Source organism: Lagenorhynchus albirostris, chromosome 16 (genome assembly GCF_949774975.1).
Source record: "Lagenorhynchus albirostris chromosome 16, mLagAlb1.1, whole genome shotgun sequence".
Taxonomy (NCBI): Eukaryota; Metazoa; Chordata; class Mammalia; order Artiodactyla; family Delphinidae; genus Lagenorhynchus; species Lagenorhynchus albirostris.
Genome location: NC_083110.1, coordinates 48,076,413 through 48,088,928, shown reverse-complemented (window position 1 = coordinate 48,088,928; position 12,516 = coordinate 48,076,413). Strand labels below are relative to the sequence as shown.

The 12,516-nt window shown below is 34.1% G+C and overlaps 1 protein-coding gene across 1 annotated transcript in view; it reads right to left on the bottom strand.

The window, feature by feature from the left end:
* KIF20B (kinesin family member 20B) overlaps positions 1–12,516 on the bottom strand; it is a 72,114-nt gene that overhangs the window by 56,633 nt on the left and 2,965 nt on the right. The window contains exons 3-8 of the mRNA XM_060125574.1: positions 6,058–6,144; positions 5,840–5,956; positions 4,973–5,111; positions 3,888–4,072; positions 1,842–1,878; positions 1,149–1,376 (exon numbers count right to left, since the gene is read on the bottom strand). Coding sequence (XP_059981557.1) covers positions 1,149–1,376; positions 1,842–1,878; positions 3,888–4,072; positions 4,973–5,111; positions 5,840–5,956; positions 6,058–6,144 — 793 coding nt within the window. The remainder of the gene's footprint in view (positions 1–1,148; positions 1,377–1,841; positions 1,879–3,887; positions 4,073–4,972; positions 5,112–5,839; positions 5,957–6,057; positions 6,145–12,516) is intronic.

Genomic DNA, 12,516 nt, shown 5'->3' with positions numbered 1-12,516 from the left:
ATAAATAAATATAAAAAAAGAAGTATGCAAGAAGAGGATATTATAATGATTTTCCAGTACTTAAGTAGTACAAACACAGAAAGTAAATGTTCTTCAACAGAATCTGCCAAAGGGAAAATTAAAAATAGGTAAGATTCCTTAGAATTAGACATCCAGAAAAAAAAAAAAGACAAAATACGTTACAGATTAAACCTAGAAAATTACCTAGCTATGAGACATTATAGACTGCAATTCATTTGTGAGTCATGAAGTCAAATTTATTGAGTCACAACTAGCGTATTGTAAAAATGAAGTACAATATAGAAAACAACAAAGTGCATTCCTTGTAGTAAGGGTAAGTATAATTAATGAAACTTTTCAATTGTATATATGTATATATATACATATGCAGGTTCAGGATCATGATGTTATTAATATGTATTTCCTACTGTGGGGTAGTGATTTTTAAAAGGTTGGAAAAACAGCACTATGGAACAGAACATTTACTGATACATGGTTCTGAAGTTTGAATACCGTTACAAAGCAGCAGAATAATGTGAATACCTACACACACAGCTTTTCCCATCCCCTAAAATCCAATCAATAATACTCTAGCAAATACAACATTAAACTAGACCCCTTCACCTTCAAGTTTAATTAACATACCAAAACATACTTTCAAAGCACAAACTATTATCTTGATGTTAATAATCAGGATACAGGACCTCCCTGGTGGTGAAGTGGTTAAGAATCCGCCTGCCAACGCAGGGGATACGGGTTCGAGCCCTGGTCCGGGAAGATACCACATGCCACAGAGCAACTAAGCCCGAGCACCACAACTACTGAGCCTGTGCTCTAGAGCCCACGAGCCACAACTACTGAGCCCGTGTGCCACAACTACAGAAGCCCACGTGCCTAGAGCCCGTGCTCTGCAACAAGAGAAGCCACCACAATGAGAAACCCGTGCACTGCAACGAAGAGCAGCCCCTGCTCGCCACAACTAGAGAAAGCCGGTGCACAGCAACGAAGACCCAATGCGGCCAAAAATAAATAGATTAAAAAATAAAAAATAATTAGTATAAAAATTTTCAATTTCCAGTCTGCTTTCCTATAACAAAGCCTAGAAAGGAATTTCAGAGCAATAAAGTAAAAAATACTCACTAGTATACCTTTTATAAAAGAATAGCCCTTTACATCTTGGGAAAGGCGTAGCATCTTTCTCTTTTGGAATTTAGATGAGACAGGAACAAATAAATCATAAATACATTCATTGTAAATCTCAAAGAAAGAAACCCACACAGAAAATTTTATATTATTATCCATATTCAAGCTCGCGTGTTCACAGTCTCTCACAGACTCTTCAAACTCTGGGATATTCAAAGAGTTTGTTAAACTTCCTACAGAAAATAAAAAAGATAATCACAAAATTAAATGAGACAATAGGATAGATCAAGACTCCTGGACTTGAAAAACTAAGTATCCTTAATCTTTTGACCAGCAATGTTAAAAACTTTTTGGACCAAAGCAGATATAAATATTTGTATTAACCAAAATCCGCTTATCTTTCTTTTCTTTTCTGCAAATACGCTAATAAATGTACAAATAATTTTATGTAAAAATTAAACATAAAGGACAAAGGAAAAATAGTGTCTCTCTCGAAACAACATGAAAGTTAACCAGTGAAAGGGACTTATTTATTAAGTCAAAATAAAACTTTACAATGCCTGATATTTCATATAGTTATGTACCATTTTCCAAGTATTACTGTTTATTAAAGAAATTAAATAACCAGAAGTGATCCAAAAATTAAAAGCTTTTCAAATAATCAACATTTTAAAAGTAAATGAGAAAGGAAACCTTACCATAAAGAGTATCATAACTGTCATTATGCATAGCAACCTGAAAAAGATTTTTTTTTAAAAGTTAAAAAACATTGTTAGTTAAGATTAAATAACCAGCTTATTAATTACCTATCCAAGTAAGCCACCTGCCTTTCATCTACTCAATTCAACGACCTCTATTAATTTCCTTCCTAGTGAAATAATACATCCTAATAATAGGAAATTTGGGAAACCACAGAAAATATTAAAAAGAATATCATCATATATAATCACTGCCACTCAGAGGCAATTACTAGTAAAATTTCAATATATTCCCTTCTATATTTTTCCCTACACTTATTCCATTGTAAGCTTTTTCTCTCTATAATTAAAAATTATTTGTAAACATTTGGTGGCTGCCTAACTGAAGAGATGTGATGTGAAATGACTTAACTAAATAATACTAAGATAAACATCTTAATATATTATTTTTTTCTTCTGTAATTTACTTGTTCCCTTAGGTCATATACCTAAATCTGAATTGGTGGATGAAAATATGAACTTATTTTAAAGTTCTCACTCTTAGTATAGTATTGCCAAATTGCTTTGGAGAGACACATTTTACATCAATATATGAAAGTGAAAGTGTGTATTTCACATCATACACCTGAAACTTCTATAATATTGTACATCGACTATACCTCAATAAAAAGAACTTTTTAAAAAAGTGCATATCTCAAGTTTTTAAAATTTTAATAATTTCATAGGCAAAATAACATTTTGTTTTAACCAGGTAACTTGTTAGGGGAAGTTTTTCTCATTATTAATGACTTTAATTTCCTCTATGAATTATCCATGCAATTATCCACCAATCTCCATAAATTTTGTTAAAATACTCACAATTTTACTTGCAGAGACCATAATCATGGATTCTGAACTTTGCTCTCCACTGAGCAACAATATTTTATTACCTTGAAACACTGATTTCTAAATTACATTAAGAAGAAAATCCCCATCAGTGTTTTGAATATATTTATAAAGACTGTTAATAGTTTTTAACAATTTTAAATAGATAAAATAAATGTCTGAAAGCATAACACAAAATCCACAAGGCAAAGAAGGAATAAATAGACAAGTATACTTTATAAAAAAAATTTATTAAATAAAAAACTATTAAAAAGAAGAAAGAAAAGAGGAAAAAACATAACCTAACAGATAAGACACATGAATTAAGGTAGTAAAAGATTTACGACATGTTAAATGAAAGAGCAAGTTACAGAATGTCTGTATAATAAAATCTCATTTTTGTTAAAAAAAAAAAAGACCAGGGCTTCCCTGGTGGCGCAGTGGTTGAGAGTCCGCCTGCCGATGCTGGAGACGCGGGTTCGTGCCCCGGTCCGGGAGGATCCCACATGCCGCAGAACAGCTGGGCCCGTGAGCCATGGCCGCTAGGCCTATGCGTCCGGAGCCTGTGCTCCGCAACGGGAGAGGCCATGACAGTGAGAGGCCTGCGTACCGAAAAAAAAAAAAAAAAAAAAAAAAGACCATATCCTACATATAGAGAAAAAGATATGAAGATATATGCAACTATATATGACTATGTTTCTGTGTGTATATATAGACACATACAGAAAGCTCTGTACATAGATTTTTTTGTGTGTACAGAGAGAAAAAGATCAAAAAGGATATGTTCATATCTGCTAATATTGGTTTTCTCTTCAGGAATGGAATTATAGGAAATTTTCACTTTTATTTTTCACATTCTCTTGTTTAGCTTTTGTGTATACATATTACTTTTTACAATTAAAAAAAAGAATTTTTAAAAATCATTATATAGAAAGTTGCTGTTTCTACAGCAACCAAAAAAGATTTAAGAACCATTTACATTTGTATTGTTTAAACATTTCTGCTGTTTGTACAGTATGAAATAAGAAGAGATGACTTCAAAAAAGCTTTTAATACTTTTCTCAAAAAGAAAAGACAATAGCCACAAGCACCACAAAACAGTCCAATATAGGCTGAAACAAACTAAAGAGCTACTAAAAGGTCAGGATTATGTATATTTTACATACTAAAATACTCCCATACCTCTTTAATTTGTCGAAGCAATGCACTTTTGCTAGCTACTTCTTCTTTCTCTTGGTCTGGTGATAAACGTAAGTATTCTCTGGACCTATGTGGTTTAAGGGTCATCTTTGTACACAGTCTTTCCTGAAGACTATCAAATAATACATTCAAAGTTCGAGGTAGAATGCCAATATTTTCTTCTGTGCCTATGAAAAGAATTTTTGTTTTATACTCTCTTAGAAAAAAACATTCTTGAACTACCAAGTCTCCTTTTATACCACTAACAGGCAAGAGTAAAAAGCTGAGACAAGAGTGAGAGAAGTTGAAGGATTATTTGGTTTTCCATCATTTTGGTCTTAACTGTATAATTGACATTTTATCAACTATTATTCTGATGCAAAACCTGAAATTTTACATTCAGATCAGGCTTTAAGATTGGCTATCATTCATTATCACAAAGTATAAAAGTAAAATAAAATATAAAGTGTTTCCCTGGTTATCCATGCTTAATTCCCTATGTCACATCAATCCTTTTCCTAAGAGTTTTTTTTTAATTAATTATTTATTTTTGGTTGCGTCAGGTCTTCGTTGCTACACACGGGCTTTCTCTAGTTGCAACAAGCGGGGGCTACTCTTCGTTGTGGTGCATGGGCTTCTCATTGCAGTGGCTTCTCTTGCTGCAGAGCATGGGCTCTAGGTGCGTGGGCTTCCGTAGTTGTGGCACACAGGCTCAGTAGTTGTGGCTCACGGGCTCTAGAGCGCAGCCTCAGTAGTTGTGGCGCACAGGCTTAGCTGCTTCGTGGCATGTGGGATCTTCCCAGACCAGGGCTCGAACCCGTGTCCCCTGCGTTGGCAGGCAGATTCTTAACCACTGCACCACCAGGGAAGCCCCCTTCTGAGTTTTTATCATCATGTAATTCTCTACATATGGGTAAAGTAGTCAATCTGAATTAAAACCCATTGGCAATACACATTCAATATGCTATTACTATTAAAAATGGAGCAAATGTGCTAGGCAATGGAAACATAACTATAAGAAGTATTATGAAAATGAGTACATTATTAGTGCCTCTTTCTTCCTTTCTAGCAAAAATAAAACTATTTACCTTGAAATGTGTAAGTTTTTCCTGAATTGGTTAGCCCATAAGTAAAAATCAGCCGACTTTGTCCTTTCAAGAGGTCTTTAACTGGCTGTAGAATGCAACCCTGGAAGAATTCCTTCTGTGTAGTTTCTGGGCCAAAAACCTAAACAAGCATTTTTTTAAAAAAATCTTTTTAGAATGTTCAAGTTAATATCCACAATGAGTTCTACCCTTTCATGTTTTTAATATTTAAAAGATTTGTCCTACAAGATTCATTCTTAAAAGTTGCCATATTCCCAATTCCCACAAATACACCTGCTAGTTTAACTACTTTCAAAAAGCTTTCAAGATAGAAATCTGACCCAACCAATAACTCTTTTTTTTTTTTTTTTTTGGCTGTGTTGGATCTTTGTTTCTATGCGAGGGCTTTCTCCAGTTGTGGCAAGTGGGGGCCACTCTTCATCGCGGTGCACAGGCTCCAGACACGCAGTCTCAGTAGTTGTGGCTCACGGGCCCAGCTGCTCCGCGGCAAAGTGGGATCCTCCCAGACCAGGGCTCGAACCCGTGTCCCCTGCATTGGCAGGCAGATTCTCAACCACTGCGCCACCAGGGAAGCCCCCAACCAATAACTTTTCATCTAGATTTTGAAAAGGATACTTCCCTCCACCAAAAAAAGATTGCAAGAACTCTACAAAGATTTTCTCACTTCCAATTATATATTTACACACCTGAAATTTGAGTCCTACCATTGAGAAAAAAATACCAGTACCTAAGATCTAAGTTTCATAAGCACAAGATGTATATAGTTCATTATATATAATTAGGTAGCAATTTAGCCTAAGCCAAGTTTCTTCTGAAAAGAAAAATCGTCCATTTCACATGGGTACCTACCTTGGAAAAACTGAATGTCTGTGCCATCTGCCCAGAGCTTTTCTCACTTAATCGACCAAGGATACTTTGAGGATCCTTCAGCACAATGGTCTGTGAATCCAGAATATACACACAGCCCTAGAACACAAATAAACAAATAAAAACTAACAATAAGTAAATTAAAACCATGGTATTTTGCCCATTTAATGGAAGTAAAACATATTAAATTCAACACAAACCTCAGACTCATGTTCTTTTTCTGACTGTGTCAACGGTCTTACTCGAAGACAAACCTGGAGATAATCTTTGGATTCCAAACTGTTTGCCTTAAAAGGAGAAAATATTTTAAAAATAAAAAATATGGCTTTTCAGAGATCATCTTTCTTTAAAGTGGCTGATTGCTATAAAACAATCTGAGATTATACAAAATCTCTAAGCAAACAGTGACTCTTCTCTTTTTAACCACTTTATATGTTTAAAGAAAAATAAATCTGTTTTTAAAAAAACAAAAATACCACAAAAGACTCAATTTCCTCTGCCTTCTATATTTATACTTGAAGTTTACAATATGCTTCTTTGCCATAAGATCCTAACCTTTAAAACCAATACAAATAACAAGGCTCTAAGTCACTAAAACACAGAAATGTAGAATAAATCACAAGTAACCAGAATAGTCTATTAACCCAAATGCTCAATTGCATCACACACTTAGAATTTTTTTTGCTGTATGGCATTCTCTTTACTGCTTCCTTTGAGGAAGAAATGAGCTTAGTTCATTTTTTAAAAAATAATTTTAAATAAATGTTTTAATGTTTTTTTTAAAAAAAGGAAACAATGACTTGAAAAACACAACTCACCAAACAAGACACAAGAAGTAGACGATTTGAATAACCCTATATCTATTAAAGAAATTAAATTTACATTCAAACAAAATAATCCCACAAAAAAACTCCAAACCCTGGTAATTCATTGGTAAATTCTCTCAAACATTTAAGGATATAATCACACAAATTAAAGACAAACTCTTTAAGAAAATAAAGGAAGAGAGAACACTTTTCAACGAATTTTGAGTTTGCCATAACCTGGTCACCACAACCTGACAAAGATACCCTCAAAAAAAAAATTACAAAACAATATCTTTAATTAAGATAGAGGCATGGGCTTCCTTGGTGGTGCAGTGGTTGAGAGACCGCCTGCCGAAGCAGGGGACACGGGTTCGTGCCCCGGTCCGGGAGGATCCCACATGCAGTGGAGCGGCTAGGCCCGTGAGCCATGGCCGCTGAGCCTGCGCATCCGGAGCCTGTGCTCCGCAACAGGAGAGGCCACAGCAGTGAGACGCCCGCGTACCGGAAAAAAAAAAAAAAAAAAAAAAGTAGAGGCAAAATGTTCTCCAAAGTGGTTGTACCATCTTCTATTCCTACAAGCAATGGATGAACATTCTAGTTGCTCTGCATGCTCACCAATGGGTGGTGTGGCCAGTCTGCTTCATTATAGCCATTCTAGTGGGTGTGAGGGTGGTATCTGATTGTGGTTTTAATTTATGCCTTTCCCTTTTGACTAATGATGTTGAGCACCTTTTCAGGTGCATATTGACCCTACGAATATCTTCTTTTGTGAAGTGCCTGTTCAAATCTTTTGTCCATTTTTATTAGACTGTTTGTTTTCTTATTATTAACGTGTAATTGTTTTAAATATATTCTGGATAAAAGTTCTCTGTCAGAATAAAAAAGAGGCAAAAATCCCCTAACAAAAATATTAGCTAATATGTAAAACAGGATAGTACATCCTAACAAAAAATGGTTTATCCCAGAAAAGCGAGGTCAATTTAGCATTCAAAAATCAATTAGGGTACTTAAAAACATTAAAAGAATGAGAAGAAACTTTTATCTCTAATAGATGCAAAAAAAGTGCATTTGAATGATGACCTGAATGTGATATATGAATTCAACATCCATTCATAATAAGAATTCTTAGCAAACTGGAATAGAAGGGAACTTCCTTAGCCTGATAAAGAGCATTTATAAGATACCTATAGTTAACATCATACTTAATGATGAAAGACTGAATCAAAGATGAGTAGCAAGATGAGTAACAACCCAGGGATTTCTGCTCTCACTTCTATTCAACACGGTACTAGAGGTTCTAGAGGTTTTAGCCAATGTAATCACATGAAAGGAGGTGGAGGAAGAGGAGGAAGGGCGGGGGAAGAGAAAGAAAGGGAAGAGGAGGAGGAAAAGGAAAAAAAAGGAAAAGCATCCAGAATGGCAAGGTAGAAATAAAATCATCTTTATTCACAGACAACATGAACACACAAAAATCTGACATCTTCAAAAAAGTTACTAGAACTATTAAATGAGTTTAGCAACATAGCATAATAGGAGATCAAAATGCAAAAATCAATTGTTTTTCTACATGCTGGCAAGAAATAGAAGTTGATTTTAAAGAGCGATACCATTTAGGATAACCTCAAAAATTATGAACTACTTAGAGAAAAATCTTACAAAAGATATGAAACACCTATATACTGAAAACTAAAAAACAGTGCTCAGAGAAAGTAAAGGAGACCAAAATAAATGGAGATACACCTTGTTCATTATTTGGTAGACTCAATGTTGTTAATATGTCAATTCTTCCAAAACTGATCTACAGATTCAATGGAATCGCAATCAAAACCACAGGAGGCTTTTTTTTTTTGGAAGAAATTTAAAAGCTCATTTAAAAACTCACAGAGAAATACAAAGTACCTAGGACAGTCAAAACAACTCTGAAAAAGAAGAAATTTGGTAGGCTAACACTACCACCTGATTTCAACACTTATTTTAAAGCTACAGTAATCAAAACAGTGGGGTATTGGCAGCCAGACAAAAAGATCAATGAAACAGAATACATAGAGTATTCAAAAATAAACCTCCACATACAAGGGCATTTAATTTATGACAAAGGTGTAAAGGAAATACAGTACAGGAAGGATAGTTTTTTCAACAAATTGTGCTAGAACAGCTGGATATCTATATGCAATAAAAAAATAGGAATTTGAATATATACCTCACATTATACAAAAAATTGATTCCAAATGGATCATAGACCTAAATATAAAATTAAAACTGTAAAACTTCTGAAAGAAAACACAGAAGAAAATCTTTGTGGCCTTGAGTTAGGTAAAGATTTCTTAGATACGCCACAAACAGCACAATAGTAACAGAACAAACTGGTAAAATGGACTTCATCAAAATTAAAAACTTCTCTTCCAAAAACACTTAAGGGATGAAAAGACAAGCCATAGAGGAAATGTTTGCAAAGGACATATCTGACAGATAGATGTATCTGGAAAACATAAAGAACACTTAAGATTCAATAAGAAAACAATCCAATTTTATTTAATGGGCAAAAGATTTAAATTGACATTTCTCCAAAGATATACAAAAGGCAAATAACCACATGAAAACATATTCAACATCTTTAGACATTAGGTAAATGCAAATATCAATTTGATACCAATACACACCTATTAGAATGACTAAAAATAAAAAGATGACCCGTAATAGCCAGCATAAAATTGAAAGAATAAAGTTGGAGGACCGACAATACCCAACTTCAAGACATGTTATAAAGCTACAGTAATCAAGATAGTGTAGCACTGGCAAAAGAACAGAAGCAATGGAACAGAAGAGAGCCTAGGAATAGATCCACATGAATATAGACAACTGGTGTTTGACAAAGAAGCAAAGGCAATACAATGGAGCAGACAGTCTCTTCAACAAATGGTGCTGGAACAACTGGACATCCATATGCAAAAAAGTTAACCTAGACATAGACTTTACACCCTTCACAAAAATAACTTAAAATATCTGGATGACCTTGGCTTTGGCAATGACTTTTGTGATTCAATGCCAAAGAAATGATCTATGAAAGGAATAATTGATAAGTTGGGCTTCGTTAAAATTCAAGTTTTCTGCTTTGTGAAGGACATAGTAAAGAGAATGAAAAGACTGGGAGAAAATACGTGCAAAAATATATATCAAATAAAGGACTATTACCAAAATATACAAAGAACTCTTAAAATTCAACAATAAGAACACAAACTGATTAAAATGGGCCAAAGACCTTACCAGACACCTTACCAAATAAGATATACAAAGGAAAAATAGCATATAAAAAGATGTTCCACACTGTATGTCATCAGGAAAATGCAAATTAAAAAGAGATATCACTACCCACCTATCAGAATGGCCAAAATCTGAACACTGACAACACCAAATGCTGTTGAGGATATGCATCAACAAGAACTCTCATTCACTGCTGGTGGGAATGCAAAATGTTACACCCATTTTGGAAGATAGTTAGGCAATTTCTTACAAAATTAAACATATTAGTACCATACACTCCAGCAATCACGTTCCTTGGTACTTAACCAAAGGAACTGAAAACTTAACATCCACACAAAATCTGCACGTGAATGCTCATAACAACTTTATTCATAGTTCCCAAAACGTGGAAGCAACCAAGATGCCCTTCAATAGGTGAATGAATGACCACATGAAAACATATTCAACATCTTTAGACATTAGGTAAATGCAAATATCTATCTGATACCAATACATAAAAATATCCATACAATGGATACAGTACATCCATACAATGGAATATAGTTTAGAAATAAGCAAATGAACCATCAAGCCATGACAAGACATGGAGGATGCCATGACAAGACGTTAGGTGCCTATTGCTAACTGAAAGAAGCCAATCTGAAATAGCTACTGTATAATCCCAGCTATATGATACTCTGGAAAAGGCGACAATTTGGAGACAGTTAAAAGATCAGTGGTTACTGGGGGTGGGGGAGAGACAAACAGGTGAAACACATGAATTTTAGGGCAGTGAAAATACACTGTATGATACCATAATGATGGCTACCTGTCATCACGTTTGTTCAGACCTACAGAATGTACACCACCAAGAGTGAACCACAATGTAACTATACAGCAAGGACTCTGGGTGATTATCATGTGTCAGAGTAGATTCACCAGTTGTAACAAATGCACCACTTTGGTAGGAGATGTTAATAATGAGGGAAGCTATATGGGGGTCGAGGGTATATGGAAAATCACTGTACCTTCTGCTCATTTTTGCTGTAAACATAAAACTGTTCTAAAAAATAGTCTGTTTAAAAACAAATAAGTAAATAAATAGATTGACGACACCAAGTGTTGGTGAAGATGTGGAGAAACTCAACTCTCCTACACTGCTGCTGAGAATATAAAATGCTATTATCACTTGGGAAAAGTTTGGTAGTTTCTTAAAAATGATCCAGCCATTCCAATCCTAGGTATTTATCCAAGGGGAAAAAAAATAAAGGAAATATATGTTCATATAAAGATTTGCACACAAAAGTTCCTAGAAGCTTTTTAATAGCCAGAAACTATAAACACAAATGTCCCTCAGCAAGTGAACGGATAAACGGATAAATGAATTGTGGCATATCTAAACAATGGACAATAAAAAGGAATTACCTATTGATACACACAACATGCATAAAACTCAAAATAATTATGCTTAGTAAGAAAAGAGTACATACTTTATGACTACATTTATATAAAGCTCTAGAAGTACAAACTAATGTTTGATCAGCCGTTACTTGGAGGTGTGATGGGAGGGACGGATTACAAGGAGGCACAAAGAAACTTTTAGGAGTAATGGAAATATTCACTATTCTTGACTGTAGTGACATTCTCACAAGCATATGCATTATGTCAAAACTTGTCAAAGACTATACTTCAAATATGTACAGCTTATTGTATCTTAATTTTACTTCAATAAAGCTGTTAAAAATATAATTTACAATAGCATCAAATGCCATGAAATGCTTAAGAATATATTTAACAAAAGATTGAAGGCCCCTACATGGGCCTTCAACAAAAGAAGTATAAAACATTGCTAAAACCTTAGAGACCTAAATAAATTGAGAAATATACCACAATCATGAATTAAAACTCTCCAATATTATTAAAATAGCAATTCTCTCCAAATTGATTCTAGATTCAATGCAATCCCAGTCAAAAATCCCAGTAGGCTGTTTTGTTGAAACTGGTAAGTCAATTCTAAAATTTATGAATATATTTACAAAGAACCTAGAAAAGGCAAAATATTCCTAAAAAAGAGAAGCAAATTTAGAGAATTCATACTATCTGATTTCACGTATTATTATAAACCTACAGAAATAGACAGTGAAGTATAGGCATAAGGATAAGCAAATAGGTCAATGAAAGAGAATAATCCAGAAATAGATCCACACATAGATACCCAGCCATTTGATTATCAATAAAGACACCAACACAATTTAATGGGGAAAAGAAAGTCTTTTCAACACATAATGTTAAAGTAACTAGATAAATGGAGGTTAAAAAAAAAAATCAACAAACCAATCAACCTGTATCCCTACATCAACTATACATAAAAACTAACTCAAGATGGATAACAAATATAACCATTAAAACAAAAGCTCTAACCATTTCTAGAAGAAAATGTTTTAAAAAACCTTCACCACCTTGGGCAAAGATTTCTTAGGACTTACAAAAGAAATCACCGTAAAAGAAAAAAAAGTTAAATTAGACTTCTTTAAAATTAAAAACCTCTATTAATCAAGACACTATTGATCTGATAAAGGATATGTATCTACAATGCATGAAGAACTCTCACAA